Source organism: Sceloporus occidentalis, unplaced genomic scaffold (genome assembly GCF_023333645.1).
Source record: "Sceloporus occidentalis isolate IW3139 unplaced genomic scaffold, rSceOcc1.0.p SCAF_128, whole genome shotgun sequence".
In the NCBI taxonomy this organism is placed as follows: Eukaryota; Metazoa; Chordata; class Lepidosauria; order Squamata; family Phrynosomatidae; genus Sceloporus; species Sceloporus occidentalis.
This window is the reverse complement of record NW_028317108.1, coordinates 129,254-152,584: the sequence shown is the minus strand read 5'-3', so window position 1 is coordinate 152,584 and position 23,331 is coordinate 129,254. Positions and strand designations below refer to the sequence as shown.

Genomic DNA, 23,331 nt, shown 5'->3' with positions numbered 1-23,331 from the left:
GTTCAACAATTCTTCAGGTTTTTTTTTTCATTTAATTAATAAAAAAAAGACAATGCCTTCTAAAAATAAAAAAAGTCATACAAAAGAGGGAGGGCCTTCTCTGTCACACATAAAACTTGATATGCATCCATCAGAAGGGACCCTGTAACCCTGACAGCCCGTGTCGTTGGACTTCCACCAGAAAGGTGTGTGGAGCCATACCTTCCTGTCATGGAATTGCACATCACTTCTTCTGGGGGGTGCTCAGCTTTTGCATTCCTTGAATCTTCTCCAGCAATCCAGCAATAAAGGCCTGTGGGAAAGAGGTATAAAAACAATTTGTTGTACCACCATCTTCCTTTGCAATGCATATGTCTCCATTTCTCCAATCCCACATAGTATACTTTGATTAAAGAAAAATCTCATGTGCTGATATATACAGCAACTATCATACTTTGTACATTACCATCTCACTTGTCCTACAGTGTACAACACAAGTACAGTTACACACATAGATCTATTCCACACAACCTCCTACTTAGGGCTGCAACAACTAATCGATAAAATCGATAATGAAAATCATTGCCAACGAATTTCATTATCAATTAGAGCAGACGCTCTGAAAAATACCCCTCATTATATAATCCGTTTCAGTAACTCACAGCAGCAATTCCTACTCACCAGTCCCTCCCTGTAATCACTGTGACAACTGGCCCCGCCCCTTCCTTCTTCCAGAACCACATGGCTGTGACACTCATCTAAGTATAATATTAATATTTGGGCTGCTGGAAGTTAGGGGAGGTGGGGGTTAATTTAGGGGCAGTTATGGTTAATGGGGTGTTTAGGGTTCATTTAGGGGCAGCTATGGTTAACGGGGTGTGTAGGGTTAATTTGAGGCAGTTGTGGTTAATGGTGTGTTTAGGGTTAATTTAGGGGCTGTTGTGGTTGATGGGGTGTTTAGGGTTAATTTAGGGGAAGTTATGGTTAATGGGGTGTTTAGGGTTAATTTAATGAGGACTGAGGGTTAATTTAATTACGTTTACTTAAGGTGCAGTTAGAGATAAAGGGGGGCAAACTAAGGGGAATCTAAATCCTGGGGGCAGTGAAGTACTTATTTATAAAAGTATGGTGTCAGTGCGATGCGAAAAGGTCTGTGACTCTATGAGGGGACTAAGATATCTGGGGGGTATAAGGCATATCTGGGGAGGACGGAGTGACATATCTGGGGGTATAAGGCATATGTGGGGAGGACTGAGTGGTGTATCAGGGTGTATAAGGCATATCTGGGGCCACAGTGGCATATCTGGGGGTAGAGTGGAGTGGCATATGTGGGGAGGGCAGCGTGGCATGTCTGGGGAGGATGGAGTGGTGTATCAGGGGGTAGAAGACGTATCAGCCACAGTGGCATACGTGGGAGGCAGCGCGGAGTGGCATACGTGGGAGGCAGCGTGGCAAGCCTGGGCTCAAATGTGCATAAATTGGGGGGGGGCTGGTTGGGAAATAAAGAAATGCATTTTAGCAAAGTTTTTTTTATTCTGCTGTTTGTATTTAACATCATTTGTTTATTAAATTATTTTAAATAAATGAAAAATGTACATTCATTTTTTTATCCTAATAATCAAAAAAATTATCGGCCAACTAATCGATTATGAAAATAATAGCTAGTTGCAGCCTTACTCCTACTCAATCTATTCCCCGTGGTGCCAGACACGTGTACAGAAATAACTAAGAAAACTGTTTTATTACATTCCCTGATTAAGCATGGTCATGTGTGGCAGACTCAACCAGACAACAAAGTTCCCGATTCTACTGGGACTACCAATGTAAAATAGCTAAACGACTAAACGAGTTGTGCTCTACTAAGTACAGTTCAGCTGAAGTTTAAGGTTTGCTGGAGCAACTTTAATGGAAACTGGTTAGTATGACATTCTAAACGTAGATGTGTGTGGGGCATGGAATGAGTTTGTATATGCGAGTGTGTAGGTGTATAAGTGTCAGTATATTTAAGTGCGTGTGCTTGACATTGTAGAAATAGACCCGCAAGGATGTAGTTATAAGTGTGTATTATATACCACTCAGGGGTGGGCTGCCGTAAATCTAAACAAAAACGGCCGTGCGCTAAAGCGGTTGCACGACACACAGGGACTTCTTAAATGGAGGACAAAAGCCCGCAGCAACCGTGATCACTTCTGCAGGGGCCTTGCTGCTTCCCTTGTTCCGTCCAAGGGAAGCAGGAACCCAGCGGAGTCACGTGAATTTATGTCACATGACCCTGCTCAGTTCCTGCTTCCCCTGGGGGCGATACAAGAGAAGTGGTTCGAATAACACAGGAAAGCAGCGGTCCTGCAGAAGTCTGCGAGCGGCACAGAGAGCTCTGCAGTTCAGGTAAGGGGGTGGGGGAGTTTGTTTGAGCAAGTATGCGTATGTATCTGAATGCGTGAATGAAAATATGAATGAGTGAATGAATGTGAAAAAGTAAATGAATGTGTGTGTGATAGCATGGATGTGTAAGTGGGGTGAAATCATTGCACAGGGAGGCTGTTTGAGGCTAGGATGCCACAGGCAGGCTTTTTGGGGGCAAATCCTATGCAATCAGGATACCAGGGCTGACATGATACTAAAGGGGGGCACTACACAAGAGTGTGGGGGCATTAGGGGGACCACATCGGCCATGTTTTGTTTTCCAGGATACATATAGCCTTTACATATTGCTGACCATCCCAGATGAAATGCTGCCCTACAGTACGGCGAATGCATAGACTCATGGAAGAAACCAACTACAACAAGTATTTATATAGCGCTTTTCTCCCGGTGGGACTTAAAAGCACTTTACAGGTATATGCATACGAGAAAGAGAGTGAATTACCTGAAGGATTGGGAGAAAAGATGGGTTTTAAGTCTTTTTTTTTTTTTTTTTTTTAAGGTCTCTAAAGATGGGCCTCTCTGATTGATAGTGGTAGAGAGTTCCAGAATGTGGGAGCAGCATGACAGAATGCATTGAAGCCGGATTTTGTGCGCACTTTGGGTAATGAGAAAGACATGTGTGTGGATCGGAGGGGGCGAACAGGGATGTAGGGTGTTAATAGATCTTTCAGGTAACGGGGTCCCTGGTCCTTTAGGGCTTTAAATGACAACACACCTATCTTAAAGTGAATTCTCCATTTGATAGGAAGCCAATGGAGAGAGCGTAATATGGGAAGAGCGGGGTTGATTTGTTAATAGTCTGGCTGCTGCGTTCTGAGCCAACTGCAGTTTGCGAAGTTCTTTTTCTGGGAGGCCTACATACAGTGCATTGCAATAATCCAGACGAGATGTCACAAATGCTTGGATTATGGTGGCAGTATCCTCTGGTGGGATTAGGTGCTTTATCCTGGCTATATTTCTCAGGTGGAAGGCAGATTTTGTTGCAGCAGAGATTTGATGTTTAAGTGACAAACCACTGTCAAGGAGTACTCCTAGATTTTGCACTTCACTTGACCTGAGTAGCTCTGAACCCCCGAATTGTATTAGTATTTCCTAGGATCTGCACAGTTATCCTTTGTCCTCTGATCAACAGGACTTCTGTTTTATCATGATTTACCTTTAACCAGCTAGCTTGCATCCATTCTAAGAGATCTGCTTAGCATCTGTTGAAAAGAGAAGTTGGATCCTTAGTTCCTAGCGTAAAGGAAAGGTAGAGCTGCGTGTCATCTGCATAGCAGTGGTATCTTAATCCATGTTGTCTGATGATGTCCCCCAGTGGCAGCATGTATATGGCAAATGGAATGGATCCCTGTGGTACTCCACAGGTTAGTGGTGTGGGAGCTGAGGAACACATTCCTGATGATGCCCTTAGTGACCTGTTTGTGAGGAAAGATTTAAACCATGTTAGAACTGTACCTCCCAGTCCGCGTAGGTCCCAGCCGCTCAATAAAGAATCTTATGATCAATGGTGTCAAATTCTGCTGACAGATCTAGAAGAATGATCACCCTTGTCTCTTGCCATCAAGAGGTCATTCAGAACACGAACCAGGGCAGTTTCAGTGCTATGACATTTTCTGAAGCCTGATTGGAAAGAATCAAAGATATTATTACTTGACAGATGGGCCTCTAGTTGCTTTAGCACACATTTTTCAATAATTTTTCCCAAAAAAGGGAGGTTGGAGACGGGCCTATAGTTTGTTAAGCATTCTGGGTCTAAGGAAGGCTTTTTTAGAAGAGGTTTCACAATTGCTTCAGTAGGTCTGGAGTTCAGAAAACATTGGACTATTTTTGTAAAAACTGGGCCTACTGTTTCTGAGCATGCAGGGAGGAGATATGTAGGTGCAGGATCTAAGTCACAGGTGGTTGCCCGCAGGTTTTGTGAGATTGAGATGATTTCTTCCTTGCCCAGAATGTTAAAACTTGTCCAAAGGGTGGGGGAATTTGAACCCCTGTTTTTGTACCTCTGTAATGCCTTTGGCTGTCCTTTTGCAATAGAGGTCCGGATGGAAGCTATCTTATCTGAAAAGTAGGCTGCAAAATCTTCACATTTGGACTGTGTGAGATTTGTGGAGGTATACAGGCAAGATGGCTTGCAGAGCCTTTCTATGGTGCGAAAGAGCTGGGCCGTGTTACAGGGTCACCGTACCCAAGGCTGGGTACCCCTGTTTGAGGGCTGAGGAATCACCAGTCAGTCCCTCATACGGATCGCACTCAGCTATCCACGGATCATCCAGACCACCATTCGTAGTAAACCAAGAAGAACTCTCTTTATTGCACAACAAACCAAACTTATATAGATCCTTAATTCAATGAACACAAAACCCAGCCCCCAATCCCATCAGCCACATCCCATCACAAATCCCATCAGTATACAGGGGATGTATCAGGTGAGGGGATTACAGAATACAATGGGTTCCCCCACCTGTGTTATCCCCCCTGTAGTGCGGGTGCCGTCTGGGCAGTCAGGGCTGTGCTGGCGGATTAAGAGCCCCAGCCAGATTATAGGATCATCTCTTTGAAGGCTGGGGCTGAATCCACATCAGTCTCTGGGCCGGTTACACACTAAACACAATATAATATATTACCGGGTCACAGTATACAGAACCGGACACAAAAGTGCTCTGTGACCCGGCTAAACTTCATATGACATATGAGCCAGCTAGCCTGGCCCTGTCACAGATCTCCCCCTTGACCAACGGTCCGGCAGACCAGGCAGATCCACACGGGTCTGCTGCAGGCTGTCCAAGTGGACAAAGTTCAAAGGTGCAGGCCTTAGTTCATGGCCCCCTTTGTCAGAATCATCCATTGAAGGTGGGCCAGGGCCCTGGTTGCCCAAAAGGATAGTCAGTAGTCCTCTGTGAATTGGAGGACGGTCCCAGCTCAGCCGGGGGCACATGGCTATCCCCCTCACCGGGGTAACAGGGGCACGTGGGGACTCTTGCTCCCTAGTCTTGGGAACTGAGTCTGGGGCAGCTGCCAGGCCAGGGTGGTTGCATGGAAGGAAAACCCTGCTGATCGGGCCGGGGGCACTCGGGGAACCAGGGAAACACGTAGAGGTAGTAAGCGAGGCCTCTACCGGGACACTGGAGTGACCTAGGGGACACTCTGGGACAGGAACAGGTGCCCTTACAGGGTTATTGGGCGAGCTAAGCAGCTCTGCGGGGTACTCAGGGGACCCAGGGGAATACTCCGGGGCAGGGACAGGTGCCAATACTGGACCACCGGGAGGGTTAAGCAGACCCTCGATCTTCCTCTCTGGGACAGGTGCCTCTGCCTGGGCACGGAGAGAGTCAGAGGAACACTCTGGGACAGTGACCTGGGCTTCTAGGAGGACACTTGGGGAACCAGGGATCACTTCGGAGAACACAGGGATAGGAACCAGGGCCTGCGCCAGGCTACTGAGAGGACCCAGGGAACTCGGCAGCCCCTCTGGCGTCCTCGCTAGGTTAGGGAACGGTGCCTCTACTGGGTCACCGGGGACTTCATAGGGAACCTCTGGGGCAGTGACCCGGGCTTCTTCCAGGACACTCAGGAAATCAGGGGGACAATCTGGGGCACTGGCTTCTATAGGCATAGCTAGGGGTTTGGTGAGGGGGATTGTGCCACTTACTCGGGAGGTGGGGACAGTCATCTCTTCTGCCGGGGTAGAGCAGCCAGGGTTGTTGGTGAGGACTTGGGTCGGAGCTTTTGGCTTCCTCCTCCGCTTCTTCTTGCTGGCAAGGACCTCAGTTCTTCTCGCCAGGGCAGGGGCCGCGGAGTAGGTGAAGAGGACCTCGGTCCCACTCCTGCAAGTTGTAGTACCATGCTCCCAGTCTCCTTGTAACTCCTGAAGCTCCACTCTCCGCAGCAATTCTTTATAGTCCCTCTCGAGCTGCCATTCCTCTTGGACCAGGCAATCCATAACAGCCTCCAGCTCGGGGGGAATAGCATAAACCAGGACTTCTGCACGGTTGTCCCAGATTGTATCCCTGCGGTACTGGCAGGGGCTTCCGAAGGACGAGTCAAATTGGAAGGCATCATATATCAGTCCTGGGTCGACGGGGCTATACAGCATCAGAGGGTCGCTGTGGTCTTCACCTGCTAACTGCTGGGAGAATCCCTGGTAGCGGCTCTGGAGGTCGAGCTCTGCAAATATGAGACCTCTCAATTCTTCTTCCCACTCCGGCAACGGGTTCTCCCCCAGGAGTGGAACTCGTAGATCCCACATTGTCCAGTACTGTGCCCAGTATGATTCGAAGTGGGGATGGGAGAAATCATCCCTCCAGTCTGCAGGCGCAGACTCTAACTGCCATTGCTGGTGTTCCAGCTCACACACTTCGGCTGTAACCCGGTCTGTCTCACCCTCTGGTTCTCGGAAGGGTTGGATATCCTGGTATGATATTTTGGTGTTCTGTTCCCCTAGTCTGGGAGATACAGACCCACTCTGGCTCAGTTCCTGGTGACACATTTTAATCACCGCCGTCACTTGCTCCGATGTAGCCCCTCCTGGGTACAGGGATAGGTGCCATAGAATGTTCTTTTGTAGAGCACTCAGTCCGAGGCTCTCCTCTGGGGCATCCTGGTGCCGGTCCATCTCTCTGCAGTCCGCAATCAGAGTAGCCTTTCCTTTGCTACAAACCTCCAGGAGCTCTCTCGGTGTCTCGTCTGCAATCCCAGTTGGTGGTTTGGATTTCACCCAAATCGTGGGATTCTTCCCACCGCTGCCAACCAATGTTACAGGGTCACCGTACCCAAGGCTGGGTACCCCTGTTTGAGGGCTGAGGAATCACCAGTCAGTCCCTCATACGGATCGCACTCAGCTATCCACGGATCATCCAGACCACCATTCGTAGTAAACCAAGAAGAACTCTCTTTATTGCACAACAAACCAAATTTATATAGATCCTTAATTCAATGAACACAAAACCCAGCCCCCAATCCCATCAGCCACATCCCATCACAAATCCCATCAGTATACAGGGGATGTATCAGGTGAGGGGATTACAGAATACAATGGGTTCCCCCACCTGTGTTATCCCCCCTGTAGTGCGGGTGCCGTCTGGGCAGTCAGGGCTGTGCTGGCGAATTAAGAGCCCCAGCCAGATTATAGGATCATCTCTTTGAAGGCTGGGGCTGAATCCACATCAGTCTCTGGGCCGGTTACACACTAAACACAATATAATATATTACCGGGTCACAGTATACAGAACCGGACACAAAAGTGCTCTGTGACCCGGCTAAACTTCATATGACATATGAGCCAGCTAGCCTGGCCCTGTCACAGGCCGGTCTGTTGTGTGCAAGGCCGATTTCACAAGACAGGAATGTAGATTTTTTTCTTAGTTATTGTTAGTTGGTAGTCGGTAATGTGCTCGGTTAAGGAACGCTAACCATCCTGGTTGTGTGTTTTACGCCACCTTCTTTCAAGCTTACAGCCTTTTTTCTTCAGCATTCTGATCGCATCGCTCACCCTCTTATTATACTGTTGGACTAATAAATTGGGGTCTTTGCAGGTGCCCAGTAATTCTGTTAGGTCGAGGTTTGATAAAAAGATTGGTGAAGTCAAACCCTTTAATGAGCAACGTTTGGCTAGCCTTGGAGGGGGAAGTTTGGTTAGCTCTGAGGAGATGGAGAAGTTTAGGCAGTGATGATCTGACCATTCTACTGGGTTTACTTTTACAGCAGGGATTTCAAGTTCAAGTTGGAACACCAGGTCGAGTATGTGGCCTCTTGTATGAGTGGCAGACGTGACAGTTTGTATGAAGCCAAGACTACTCATCATGTTTAGGAGATCCTGCCCAAATTGAGAAGCTGTGTCATCAATCCAGGTATTGAAGTCCCCCAGGATTAGCCATCTTGGGTGTTCCAGGATTAGCCCTGACACAAGATCTGCAAGTTCCTCTATGAATCCCTTCCCATCGCCAGGTGGCCTGTATAACAGTAGAATCCTGAAAGCTTTCACAGTGGAGATGCTGGCAGCTATGCATTCAAAATGCTTTGTTGTAATAACTGAGAGTGTCCTAGGATTTAAAGAGGATTTGATGCAGATTGCCACTCCTCCACCCTAGGACAGTGGTGCACTGAATAATTGCTTGGGACTGCTGCTTCCAAGATGGGGCCTGCATTTTCATCCAGCCAAGTTTCAGTAATGCAAGATCTACTGATTCAATAAGGATTGGCAATGGTAGCAGACTTGGTTTTGTCAGCAGGAGTTGTGAAAGGGCTTTGAAGATTTGAATGCAAATGCAGATAGACAAATGGTGGCTGTAGAACTAAAACTAAAATATAAAGGGCTTGTGAGGGATGTTGTAATTCTCTGAGGAATCTGTATAATTCCAATGTATATCCTCTGTGTATAGTGGAATATTTGAATTAAATTTATAGGTAACACTGGGGCTCTGTTTATAGGTAACACTGGGGCTCTGTTTATAGGTAAACAGGATGGAAACTCTGGGTGATTAAAAGTGGGGTTTCATGAAGATTGGCAGGATTTCACAGTACCTTGCTTGTAGCTTGTCAGTTCAGCTTCTGTGAGGGGCTTTTGGGACTCAGGGCTGCAAATTAAATCCACTTTGTATCTCTGAGTTACATTGCAATCTGTTAAAAGCGAGGGTGTCCATAAGTGCAGCCAGTCTAGAAGATGTAGAGTCCATGGATAGTGCAGGGTGGAAGGAAAGTTAGAATGTTTTGGTGAAGATTAGGAGCAGTGAAAGGTGAGGCAGCCATCTTGGGCACCTCCTGAAGACCAAGATGTACATCCCCCCCATACTGCAGGGTAGCATTTTATCTGTGATGATGGCATCATTACACAAGGGGGGCAGCTGGGGCCATTACATAAATAGATACTAAAACGAGGAGCAGGCTGGGGCCAATACACAAGGGGGGCGAAAACACAAAAGGGGTGGGGTCAACAACAAAGCAGTGTGGAAAATGCACTTTTTTTGTTGTTGTTGTAGCTTACCCAGTCAGTATGTGATTGTGGCAGAGCCTGTCATCTTATACTTGATAAAATTGATTCAACTAATCCATAAAGAAAATCTTTTACAACGATTTTCATTATCGACAAGTTGTTGCAGCCCTAGTTTCCTGGCACTTTACTTACTGTAGGAATAAATTGAATTAATAAAAAACCTAATTAATAGAACTGTCGGGTTTAGTAGTCGGAGCCCAATATGCAAGGCTGGAGACGTGGGTGAATCAAAAGCAAGGTACCGATAGGGATGAGACGTAGACGAAGTCATGATAAGCAGAGATCAGTTCAGGCAGCGAAGGTTCGGACACGATAAGGCAAGCGAAGGGTCAATATCCAATGAAACAACGATAAGGAAGCACTGATGTATATACGTAGGGAGCACAGTATATCTGAGCAATGAGTGAACTAAAGGACACAGATTTATAGGAAGGAGGTAGGGATACTCCCTCTGATGTCAAGATTAACCTGATTCTATACACCTGGGAATATTGCAGACTGTGCCTTTAAGTAGAGGATTTGTATGCGCGCGCGCCACTAGAGGGCGTGCGAGAGACGGAACGTGTTCTCCGTCTCCGTTGGGACGGCCCTGCAGTTGTGTTCCGGCCGTCCTGAAGATCACCATGCCGGGAAGAAGATCGCGGCACTGTCAATGCCAGGGAGTGAGCGGGTCTGCCACGTCGGACCCCTCTTCGTGCATCGCCATATCAGCGGCGTGGGTCAGAAGCAGGACGCGGCGTGGGACCAAGGTGAGTACCGCGGCGGGGACCTGACAAAAACACGCTCCTGAATTTGTAGTCACTTCATAGGACAAACTTTCTAGGCCCAGAAATCAATGAGCGGAAAAGTAAAGGTTTTGTGTTATTTACGCTATTTCAATCCTTTTTAAAAGGATTAGTGACACTAAATTGTGGCTTAAAGCGTCCCGTATATGATGACTTTTAGCGTACTGATGTACTTTCAATCCCGTCACATTACATTACATCAATATGCGTTAGAAAATCAGGAAAAGATGGGCATGGATAGTAGGCTGATTCGGTGGCGCAATGGGCCACTTGACTAGACTTTCCCCCAGGCCTTAGGCTGCCAGCCCTCCCCACTAGTACTTAAATGTTCCCTACAAAGTTATACCAGTGTACTATACACAGGTCAGAATACATTTAAGACCCTCTGTACAGACCCTACCCCAATGCATACCTCATCTTTACAACACAACTCCCTATGCTGATCCCATATAGGTCATTAGGCAGCTATTTTTAAACATCTCTTGTGATAATTGCTTTTATACTAGGCTCACGGTAATATACCATAGACGCTTACCTCTTTTGGTTTATAACAGTCTGCGAGCAGTTCCTAGAAATGAAGAAAACTAAAGGTTAGCCATCCAAAAACCATATTAAAAGAAAATAAAAACAACTTAACCAATTCCCTACCTTCACTCTCTCCTTTCTTTCCTGATCTGTCTCCATGTCCAGCAATTCATCCACATCTATTTCCAGTTCTGGAATTTCTTCTTCCTATGTAGAGATATTCTGTATGAATTCATAAACACACAAACTGACATTCACACATCAGCAGCTCAGAGACTGCTTATCTCTATGTACAGTGACGATTGAGATAATGGATTCTTTAGGTCAATGGCATTAATAGTTTGTTGTGCAACACTTGGATATACATATTTTCTATTATACCAATTCTACATAGTGTAAACATATGTAAGACCACAAACCTAGCCTTTTACATGAAATGCAAATTGCCACCAATAATTTCTGTTACAGCGTTGCCATTATCCATACCAGTATATTATATCTTGTGCTTATATTACCAACTATTAGTGTGATTACATTCATTTATTACCATTGCCTATACTCCCATGTTTTTTGTTTCAACAGCAATGGCAAAAATAGGCACTACTAACTGGTTTCCTGTCTTAGGGTTTAGGTAACAACAACAACAACTAATCAATACATTTTTTTTTTTAAAAACCCAACGATAATGAACATCGTTGTTAATGATTTTCATTATCGATTAGTTGAATTCATTTCTTCGATTTTAAGATGAGGATTTTTTCAGAGCTCTGAAAAACACCCCTCGTTTTATAATCCAACCTCAAATAGAGATCTGACTATAAGACTAAGATCCAGATCACCCGCAGTGCTGCAGGGGACCTGGATCCTCCTCTGTGGCAGCTGAAGAAAGTCTGTGCTGCCTGCCACTTCCGCCAGGGCTTCCATGACCTTCCTGTGCTCCATCAAACAAGAAGGCAATTAGAGAAATGCCATTGTGATAGCGGTAAAAGTGTTGTGTGCACACAGTACAATGACACGTTAATTTAAATGTTAAGTTTTTTTATTCTGCTGTGTGTCTTTAACACCCAGTTTGTTCATTAAATTCTTTTAACCCTGTAAGGACCAGGCTGTTTTTTACTTTTTGTACCCTTTTGCGGTGCTCGTGTTTAGATGTAATTTTCTCCTCACTCTTTTAGTGTACCCACACAACTTATATACTGATTTCTTCATATACCATTTTTTGATCATATTGAATTAAAAAAAAAACAAAAACAAAAACAAAAAAAAAAACAACTAATTAAATGATGACAAATTGAGGGGGAAAATTTTTTTTCTGACTTTTAGTCATCCAAACAAGCTAATGAAAAAAAAACTGCTAAATAGATTCTACTATTTGTCCACCCAATGTTTTTTGCAAGTTATTGGGCAATAAGTACAAGTACCGTTTTGCTATTTCCCAAATCTGGTAATTCTTACCCCATGTACCATTTTGGGTATCTTTGAAGCTGGCCAAAGCAATTTACCCCATCAAGCCATATATTTTGAAAACTAGACACCTCAGGGTATTTCAAATGCTGGTATTTTAACTCTTTCCATGCACTAATTCTACTACCACCCTTTGTCAAACTTTGTGGTAATAATTTACTTTGTGTTTTTTTTAATCACAAAAATTGTGCTTCAGGTATGGATTAACAGCTCCTGGTGTATGTCACTTTCAAACAAGACCCCAATATGTGTTCAGCAACATCTCCCGAGTACAGTGATACCCCCCATGCATGTTTTGGAGGTAAAATGCCACATTTAGGAAGTGCGAATTTTTTAACTTGGAAATTTTACATCTGGTCCTACTGCCCCCATTTCCTAATACGGCCATCTTTGAAGCCGGCTAATTCAATTTACCCAATCAAACCATATATTTTTCCATGCATGAGATTCTACCACCAGCCTTTGCCAAAGTTTGTGGTAGTCTTTTTTTTTTTTTTTTTTTTTTAAACACACGAATTGTACTTGAGGTACAAATTCATAGCTCCAGGTATACATCACTTTCAAACAACACCCCAATATGTGTTCAGCAGCATCTCCCGAGTAAATAATAAATCGTTAGTTGCAGCCCTACTAGAATCATCTACAATATACACCCCTTTTTAATATACACTTTGTAAATTACGTACAAACACTGAAGAAAAGACTCACTCCTACTTGTATTGTCATTTGTGTGCAATTCTGGTATTTATCCAGAGGCCTGGTCCCAATTGCACCATGGTAGGCTAGAATAACTCCCTTGGGGTTTTCTGTAACCTGTAGATTTAGTTGGATGTGGCTGTACTGTGCATGGCAATAGAAGATTCTCTGGGTCACACCTATCACAAAGCATGTCCGTGTGTTGTGAAGATCCCAATGCCTATGCATCATACTTTAATTAAGCTTGAATAAATGAAACAGATCACTCAGAAGTACCAATTCTCCTATACCAGGGCGCAACAAAACCTGCACACCAGGTTGCCATAGCGACTAGAAACCACATTCAGGCGCTAAGGTTTTTGCAGGATAGGAGGATAAAAACTGGCTAGGGCTGCCATTGTGAATTCGCCATTGCTTTCCTGCACGTTATGCAACTCGGCCAGCAGCCTCAGAGCACCTACCTCACTATCCTCTCTGCAGTAAACCAAAATGTATTGAACCTGTCTGACTATTTCAGAACGGCTCTCTTACGTGTACACATCATTGTTAAATCATCAGATGGTGAAAAAAAAAAAAAAAAAAAAAAAAAAACACACACACATGGCAGGCTCAGAACTGATGTTTTCTAAGACCTCACACAACACACTTATTTAAATTTTAAAGAAGGCATCAGGGCCTAAAATTGGTGTGTCATCAAGAGTCTTTGCAGTTAGAGCATAAAAGCAAGCACACCATGGCAGGCCAAACAGGCACAGTCAACAGCATAATAATGTGTCGTCTATGAACACTTTTGTATCAATGCCTGGGAGGCTGATACTCAGCGGTCACGTGATGTCACATGACTCCTTGCTCACAGCGCTGCATGTGGTGCTAAGAGGGATGTATGGCTGTATGCAATTTAGCGGAAAATCAGGGCCGGCCTTAGGGGGTGTGTGACCTGTGCGGCCGCACAGGGTGTCATGGCAGCAGGGGCGCCTGCCCGGGACTTCAATTAAAACATCAGGTTTATTATTTAACATCCTCCATGAAGTTTTCAGCAACTGCTCGGCACCCCTCACTCTCCTGGACTCCTTCACGGTGCTAGCATTTCATGCCGAGCGCCGGAATATGATGTCATTCCGGCGCTCAGCTGTGAATAGCGCACCTCAGCAAAGCGGGAAGACGGATGCCTCCCGGTCCCACCGCAGGACGTCAACAAGGTAAGTAAGGATAATGAGAAGTAGGGAGAGGGGGTAGATAGTGAGAAGGGGGGGAGGGGGTAGATAGTGAGAAAGGGGTAGATATTGAGATGGGGAAGAAAAGAAAGGGGGGGGTAGATAGGGAGAGGGGGTAGTGTGAATGCGTACAAGAATGAATGAATGAATTAATGTGTGGATGAATTGCTTGAATGATTTGTGAGACTGCATTAATGCATATGTGTAAATTATTTGTGTGAATGAGTGAGTAACTGTGTTTGTGTCTATCATGGACGTTTAAGCGATTTGGGGAAATGCAAACAGCCCACCCTTCATATGCCATCTTTGCCGACAAAGATGTCTTACACTAGGCTGTTAGGGGACAAAGTTGGCTCAGGCTGGGCTGTAATATGTGTTTAATCTGGGTGCTGATCAGGTTCTATGTGGGCAATGTGGACACCAGGGCTGGCTTTGGGGTGTGCAACCTGTGATCTATGCCTGTAATTTATTGGGTTATCTATATTTTTAATGCTGAGTTTATATGTGAATTCCAATTGATTTATACCGGCAAAGCTGGGTGTGTGTTATTCTGTTGATCTGTATCTGGTACGCTCTGTTTCCATACATTATTATTGTATACCTACAAATAGAGGGTTTGTATGTCTGATTCTGTTTATTTGATCTATACCTTCAACGCTGAATTAACGTGATTTTCAGCTGCTCTATACCTGCAAAGCTTGGTTTTTGTGTTGATTCTGTGGCTCTATACCCGATATGCTATGTTTCCATACATCATTTATGCATAACTGCAAATATAGGGTTTGTATGTGATCTATACATGCAAGTATTGTTTATATGTGTTTGATCTAGGGCTGCAACCAACGATTATTTTCATAATCGATTAGTTGGCCGATTATTTTTTCAATTAATCGGATAAAAAAAATGAATGTAAATTTTTCATTTATTTAAAATAATGTAATAAACAAATTATATTAAATACAAACAGCATAATAAAAAAACTTTGATAAAATGCACTTCTTGCCTTTATTTCGCAACCAGCCCCCCCCCAATTTATGCACGTTTGAGCCCAGGCTTGCCACGCTGCCTCCCACATATGCCACTCCACGCTGCCCCCACATATACCACTCCACTCTGCCCCCCACATATACCACTCCACTCTGCCCCCCACATATACCACTCCACTCTGCCCCCCACATATGCCACTCCACGCTGCCCCCCACATATACCACTCCACGCTGCCCCCCACATATACCACTCCACGCTGCCCCCCACATATGCCACTCCACGCTGCCCCCCACATATGCCACTCCACGCTGCCCCCCACATATACCACTCCACGCTGCCTCCCACATATGCCACTCCACGCTGCCTCCCACATGTCACTCCACTCTACCCCCACATATGCCACTGTGCCTGATACACCTTATACCCCGATACACCACTCCATCCTCCCCAGACATGCCACACTGCCTCCCAGACATGCCACACTGCCCTCCCCACATATGCCACTCCACTCTACCCCCAGATAAGCCACTCCACTCTACCCCCAGATAAGCCACTGTGGCCCCAGATCTGCCTTATACACCCTGATACACCACTCTGTCCTCCCCAGACATGCCACACTGCCCTCCCCACATATGCCTTATATACCCTATATGCCTTATACCCCCAGATATATCACTCCATCCTCCCCAGATATGCCTTATACCCCCAGATATCTCATAGTCCCCTCATAGAGTCACAGACCATACTTTTATAAATAAGTACTGGGTTAATCTTCACTGCCCCCAGGATTTAGATTCCCCTTAGTTTGCCCCCCTTTATCTCTAACTGCACCTTAAGTTAACTTTAATAAATTAATAAAATTAACTCTCAGTCCTCATCATTAAATTAACCCTAAACACCCCATTAACCATAACTGCCCCTAAATTAACCCTAAAGACCCCATCAACCACAGCATCCCCTAAATTAACCCTAAAGACCCCATGAACCACAACAGCCCCTAAATTAACCCTAAACATACCATTAACCAAAACTGCCTCAAATTAACCCCAAACACCCCATTAACCACAGCTGCTCCTAAATTAACCCTAAACACCCTATTAACCATAGCTGCCCCTAAATTAACCCTAAACACCCCATTAACCATAACTGCCCCTAAATGAACCCTAAACACCCCATTAACCATAACTGCCCCTAAATTAACTCCCACCTCCCCTAACTTTCAGCAGCCCAAATATTAATGTTATACTTACAGTTAGATGAGTGTCACAGCCATGTTGTTCTGGCCTTCTGGGAGAAGGAAGGGGGCGGGGCCAGTTGTCACAGTGATTACAGGGAGGGGCTGGTAAGTAGGAGCTGCTGCGAGTCACTGAAACGGTTTATATAATGAGGGGTATTTTTCAGAGCGTTTGCTCTGAAAAAACCCTCATTTAATAATCGATAAAAATCGATTCAACTAATCGATAATGAAATTCGTTGGCAACGATTTTCATTATCGATTAGTTGTTGCAGCCCTAGTTTGATCTATAGTTCACAGGGAGGAAGGAAAGGAGAGGTATGGCTCTCAAAGCCATGGTCAGGGTGAGAAGGGGGGACTGCACGGACTCAATCTTTCCCTAATCTGCAGTCAGTGTGGCAATTTTCTTTTTGGTGTGGTAGTGGAGGGAGTGATTGCATACTAGGGAGCGTGGAGCAGGGCCCAAGGAAATGCTTTCTGGGGTCCAAATTTTTCAATATTTAAAAAAATGTTTTTGTTACAGCAGATTAGCTGTTTTTTCCTTGTATTTAATGTATATTATTGTTTCCAGTTATATATTACTGTACTTGTTTGCACTTGCACATACACTATCTTTAATGAAAGCTAGTTGTTTGTTACAAGATGTTTTTCCTTTCTTGGGATGGGCGCACCAGAGGAGTAGTCCGCACAGGGCGCCAGAACACTTAAGGCCGGTTCTGAATACCATGTGCTAATTTGAAGCGTTTGAGGTTATTTCAGTGTGGCCAAAAGCGATCAGTATGATTGATTGAGTGGTCAGAGGGTTTAACCCCTTCAGGACGCGCTAAAAGACCAGAGCCATTTTTTTGTTTTTGCTATTTCTTTCTTCAACTGTAATTTCCCTCTTCTCAATTAGTGCACCCACACAAATCATATTGTTTTCTTCAGCACAAGTAGGACTTTCATTTGAAACAATATTAAGCAGCGTAGCACATTGTTTTGTTTTAAATAAACTTGAAAAAGTTTTTAAACAGTTCTGTATACATATAAATTGTACACACGTTAAACCAATGGGGAAAAAATATCCAAGATATATTCATTAAACTTGTCCTGATTTGGAAACCACCCTATATGGCCAGGATTTTCATTTATTTTGACCAGTATAACTGCAATAGTTGTCACAGATACTGATAACCCCATAAAAAATTATATGTTTATGACCAGTAGATAAGTCAAGGTGTTCAGCTAGGGCAGGGCTCGACAAATCCCAGGTGCCAGGTCGCCATGGTGACTGATAATTTTGTCCTAGCGCCTAGGTGTTTGTGAGCCAAACCGGTGGCCGTAACACATCTTCGGCAAAATGGCGAAAAAAAAAAAAAAAAAAAAAAAAGGCGGAAAATAATCCCCTCTTACTGTGAAAGCAGCGTCTCTTGTGCTGGCCACAGCAAGCAGGAAACCAGAGGAGTCACATGAATGCATCTCATGTGTCACATGATTTCCATTCCTCCTCCCAGTGGGCGGGACAAGAGAAGTTCGTGCAGAGAGACAAGCAGCAGGGCCCCTATGGAGGTCTGCATGTGAGAGATCTGCAGTGCAGGTAAGGGGGTGAAGGAGGGTGTATGAATGAGTATGTGTGATAGCATGGTTGTGTAAGTGGGGGGAGGAGCATGGCACAGGGGGCTCTAAGTGATGTGTATTGATGCTGCACAAGGGGGGCAGCAAGCCAGGTTTCGGCATGTACTCCTATCATGCCAAGTCAGCCAGTGCATGCTGGAACCTGGGTATGTCTAGGCAGGACTGTGATTGCTGTTAATCATATATCTACATATATTGTTATTGATTTTTTTTATTTTTTTTACAGTTTTGGTGGGTTAATTTTTTCTCTTTCGGTTTTGGCCAAGTGAATCCTGAATTTTCGGTTTCAGTCTAGAATTTTCATTTCGGTGCATTCCTAGCTGCATCTGAAGTAGGGCTGCAACAACTAACCGATAAAACTCAATAATGAAAGTCATTGTCAACGATTTTCATTGTGGATTAGTCGAATGACAGATGTGTTGTTTAGCTGACGGCTGACTTTTCTGCTACTTGGAGCGAGTGCAATGTGCGTTGCTGGGTCAAGGTGCTGGGGCAAAGCGCGAGACTGGAGACTGGGACTGGGGGCTGGGGAAATAAAAAGTCCTGCCTCCTAACTTTTTTAGCTGGCGCCTAGATTTAAAACAAACTTGTCAAGCCCTGAACTAGGGTCATTTTGACACTTTTCAAGCAGGCATTTTTCCCACCAATTGCTGTCAAATTTTTAGGTATTTTTACATTTTTGTGGGTTTTTTTTTGCATGTGGCAATGTTGCGTTAGATTTCATATTAGATTTTGCATAGAATATGTGCAACTACAGAAAAAACACCACATTTTATTCACCAACATCCCTCACATGCATGGCTCATGCATTTTTGAGGAAGCTATGAGGCTAAAACTGGAACATGCACATTTCAGTTTTCAATTTTCAGAAATTGATTTGCTGGGCCCATATCCCATTTGGGACATTTTGGAAGCCCCCCCATTACAATTATCCCATAGTATATGTTTATGAGCAGTAGACAAGTCAAGGTGTTCAACTAGGGTAATTTTTGATCAATAATCAGTGACTTCAAATGTCACTGACAAGTGATCAGGTAATAATTACGTTTTTTTTTTTTTAATTAATACCCCCCAAATTACCCTTGTGGGGACAAATGTTAACCCCTGCAATGCCACAATTGTTTGATACATAGGCATTGAAGGAGTTAATGCTGCACTGTCGCTCTCATGGAGCGATCAGGCAGCAGGGGAGGGTTGGGGCTGGTCTCCACACTCATGTGGAGACTGAAGAACCTTCTCCCCTTGTATGCAATTGCTGGTCTTCAGACCAGGGATTGCAGGGAGGAATCTCTTTGATCACTCCTGTAGGCTTCCATGCCTACAGGAGTAACCAAAGGGCTTGTGGAGGCTTGTTTTTGCTGTTGCTGGTCTGCCTGGCAGAACACCAACAACAGAACCACGTACAAAACGGGTATTAACCCCTAAAATACCACGATCGCAGCATTGAAGGGGTTAACGCTGCACTGACGCTCTCATGGACCCGATCAACACACAACCCCCTTCACGTTTTCAGCCTACAGAATCACTCTATGGGAGTGATCAAAGGCTCGGGGTGGCTGTGCTGTCTTCCCAGAGACCTGGGCAGACAGCAGCAGCAGCGCCCCCGCGATCACCACGATTGTGGCGATGTGGGGGCATTTTTTGGGGATGAAGTACCTGGTACGTCCCGGTCTGCAGGGAATGTAGACAGGAAGTACCAGGTACGTCACCGGTACGAAAGGGGTTAATTTTGTCACAATGAGTGTGTGTAAGTGGGACTATGAGCAGTCAGTTTTAGTCTCATGAAATGGTCCCGCTATTGAACCCCCCATACCATTTGGTAACCCCAAGGGTGAATTTCATCCTGTAAGCCATACCGAATTACATGTCTGGGCCAGTTCAATATTTTTTTTAAGGAAGGAAGTAATGTGAGAAAAGACTCATCGAAACAACTAAAAGGATGTGAGCAACAGGAGTTAATACACCAGCTGTTTGATATGCAGTTACTATGTATCATACATAGTTATTGGGAATTTTAGTATAAAGTATTAGCATGTTATAAAACAGGTGCTACCTGGAAACCCAGAATTAAAGGGTAGATCTAAACCCACTAATCTAATTATTAGCAAAACCCTGCAGAGAATGACTTATTCCTCCTTTACAGTGAATATCATCACTCTACGGCTGCTGGATTCCACGCACATGACACCGGCGTAACCAGTGGCGTCGGCAGGGGGGGGGCCAGAGGGGGCCATGGCCCCCCCTACATCATGCTGTGCCCCCCGGTGTGCCCCCCCAATTGAAACGCCGTCTTTTTTTTTTTTTTTTTAATAGATCTGGAGGAGAGAGTGAGAGGCGCCGAGCGGTTGCTGAGGAATAAGTTCTCAGCAACCGTTCGGCGCCTCTCACTCTTCTCCGCGACCGAGAGGCCTCTTCCTGGTTCGCAGTGCCGGCATTTCAAGCCGAGCGCCGGTATATGTCGTCATATCCGGCGCCCAGCAGTGAAGCCGGCAGAACCAGGGATACAGAGACCTCGCGATCTCACCGCAGGACAAGCCCAAGGTAAGTGAACTTCAAAGGGGGGGTTAGAAAGTTAGGAGGGGGTTAGAGAGTCAGAAGAGGTAGATAGGAAGTGAGAAGGGGTAGATAAGGATAGATTGGGAGGGAGAAGGGGTAGATGGGATAGATTGGGAGGGAGAGGGGGGTAGATGGGATAGATTGGGAGGGAGAGGGGGGTAGATGGGATAGATTGGGAGGGAGAGGGGGGTGGATGGGATACATTGGGAGGGAGAGGGGATAGTTAGGATTGATTGGGAGGGAGAGGGGGTAGATAGGATAGATTGGGAGGGAGAGGGGGGTACATAGGATAGATTGGGAGGGAGAGGGGGGTACATAGGATAGATTGGGAGGCAGATGTGGTAGATAGAGAGGCAGATGTGGTAGATTGGGAGGGAGAGGGGGTAGATAGGATAGATTGGGAGGGAGAGGTCTTTATGGGACAAAAACGGCGTACGTTCAGCTGTTTGGGGACAAAGTTGACATAATGTGTAACTTAGGTGCTGGTCAGGTTCTATGTGGGCAGTGTGGACACCAGGGTTGGCTTTGGGGTGTGTGACCAGTGATCTATGCCTGTAATTTAGGGGGTTTTATCTATACCTTTAATGCAGAGTTTATATGTAATTTCCAATTGATTTATATCTGCAAAGCTGGGTTTTGTGTCATTCTGTTCATCTGTATCGGCTATATTTCCATACATTATTAATGTTTACCTGCAAATATAGGATTTGCATGTCTTATTCAGTTGATCAATACCTGAAGTGCTGTTTCCATGTGTTGATTATTTGATCTAAACCTTCAGTGCTGAGTGTACATGTGATTTCCAGTTGATATATACCTGCAATGCTGGGTTTGTGTGTTCTGTTGGTTTATACCAGCAATGCTATGTTTCCATACATTATTTATGTATACCTGCAAATGCAAGTTTTTTTTTTATTCTCATTCAGTTGCATGTGCTGTTTCCATGTGTTGTTTATTTGATCTATACCTGAACTACAGGGTGTAAGTAAAAGAGCGCTATGGTTTAGTGAATGAGGGGACAAAGGGACTCTGGGGATGATTACAGGGGAGAGGACCTCTCAATGTCACGGTGCAGTCAGAAGGAGGGAACACTGCACTGACTCTCACTGTCTTCCCCTGATCTGCAGTCAGTGTGGCAAATATATTGGCAGCAGGGTCTAATATTAATATATATTGGCTGCAGGGGCTAATATTAATATATATCGGAAGCTGGGACTAATGTTTATATATATCGGCAGAAGGGGCTAATATTAATATATATTGGCTGCAGGGCCTATTATCAATAAATATTGGCTGCAGGGGCTAATATTTATATATATTGGCTGCAGGGACTAATACTATATATCGGCAGTAGGGGCTAATATTAATATATGTTGGCAGCAGGGTATAATTTCTATGTATATCGGCAGCAGGGTATAATATAAGTATGTATCCGCAGCAGGGGCTAATATTAATATATATCCGCAGCAGGGGTTAATATTAATATATATCGGAAGCAGGGTGTAATATTTCTATATATCTGCAGCAGGGTCTAATATTTATATATATTGTCAGCAGGGGCTAATATTAAAGAATGAAAAATAACTGTCACTTTAGCTGTTATTTTGAAATCATATTTTAATCACAGTCTTTACTTCAAAGAGATAAGTGCATATTATGTAGTTAAAAATGCACGTCTAACGTGTGTGTGTGTGTATATATATATATATATATATATATATAGTGTATATGTACCGTTTTATAATTGGCCCCCCTACTTTGGTCCCTGGCCCCCCATGTGCCCCCCCTAAATATGAAACCTGGAGACGCCACTGGGCGTAACACAACTACATGTAAAGGGTGCTCACACTTTCTGCACATGTCTCCCACCCCACCCCCTCTGAACTTCCTCAATCACATGTTGATGACAGGTGTCCTCAGCTGTTCCTGTGACTCTAGATGGCATCATCTGTGGACCCTGCCAGAGCTCATCTGTCAGGAATGGGGCAACTAGGCTCTAATCAACTAACTGTTTCGCTGCACCAAGTATTTCGGGTAGAAACATATTAAATTATTAGGTAGTAAACCTAGCAATGACAATATAAGGAATAGGCCCCCCATTGTTCTTATCAAAATTTCCTCATGGGTAGTCATGTTCCGATGGCACTACAGAGAGGGCAGTAAAAGCCTCCAGAAAGGACAAGTCACATATACTGCCCAGCGAATTTATTGCAACATCAGGCGTTACTCGGTTACAACTCCCATCACAACGAACGAGACTTTAAACAATGGCAGCTCCAACCCACAGCGGTCGGGGATGGGAAAAGCTGATTGCCCTAGCATGGTATAAACTATCATTAATTGCCCTCACCTGACAGTCATACAGCCCAATTAGCTGATCCAGGATCCATTCCTCCAGTCGCAGTCTCTTCCTTAACTCCTTGCGATCATATTTGACTGTTACTTTGCCTTGATGCCGTCTCTCCGGCTCCTCTGCGCTCTCACTCGGAGACTGGAAGTACACCCGGGGGGAAGTGGGGTGTGGACTGGAGCCGGGGCTACTGAGAGCTGCCATCAGGCAACAACGTCAGTCTCGGAGTTATTGATAAGCGGAAAGCTAACTCGGAAGACAGCTGGAGAAAAAGTCGAAACCAGCAGTCTGTAATTCCAAGACCTCAAGCGACAGTCTCTGTTTGAAAGAAAGAATAGGAAAACCAGAAAAATAGTTATATAGCCATGTGGGTCTTTTAAAAAGAGACAGTCATGGGTTTAGTTAGACTCCTGTGACCGATCCATCACACGTCTTTTGTGTTTCTTTATGAGAAATCACTCTTCGTCGGGAGTTTCTTTGGTGTACACGAGCTGTTTAGTTGACTTTTCCCAAAC

At 44.8% G+C, this 23,331-nt stretch overlaps 1 protein-coding gene across 1 annotated transcript; it reads right to left on the bottom strand.

The window, feature by feature from the left end:
- Positions 1-223: 223 nt before the first annotated feature.
- LOC149281694 (protein phosphatase 1 regulatory subunit 14B-like) lies at positions 224-23,020 on the bottom strand. The gene is made up of 4 exons (XM_089499066.1): positions 22,817-23,020; positions 10,825-10,908; positions 10,712-10,744; positions 224-292 (listed from the first exon to the last, which is right to left on the bottom strand). Exons 1-4 carry the CDS (start codon positions 23,018-23,020, stop codon positions 224-226), a joined length of 390 nt encoding a protein of 129 aa, XP_089355192.1.
- Positions 23,021-23,331: the final 311 nt, after the last annotated feature.

Excerpts from the sequence above, each read along its gene's own strand:
- LOC149281694 (XM_089499066.1), bottom strand. The coding sequence starts at position 23,020 with ATGGCAGCTCTCAGTAGCCCCGGCTCCAGTCCACACCCCACTTCCCCC. Across the intron at positions 10,745-10,824 it reads AAAGAAAGGAGAGAGTGAAG|GAACTGCTCGCAGACTGTTA; the intron begins GTAGGGAATTGG and ends CTTCATTTCTAG. Across the intron at positions 293-10,711 it reads ACTGTTATAAACCAAAAGAG|GCCTTTATTGCTGGATTGCT; the intron begins GTAAGCGTCTAT and ends TCTTTCCCACAG.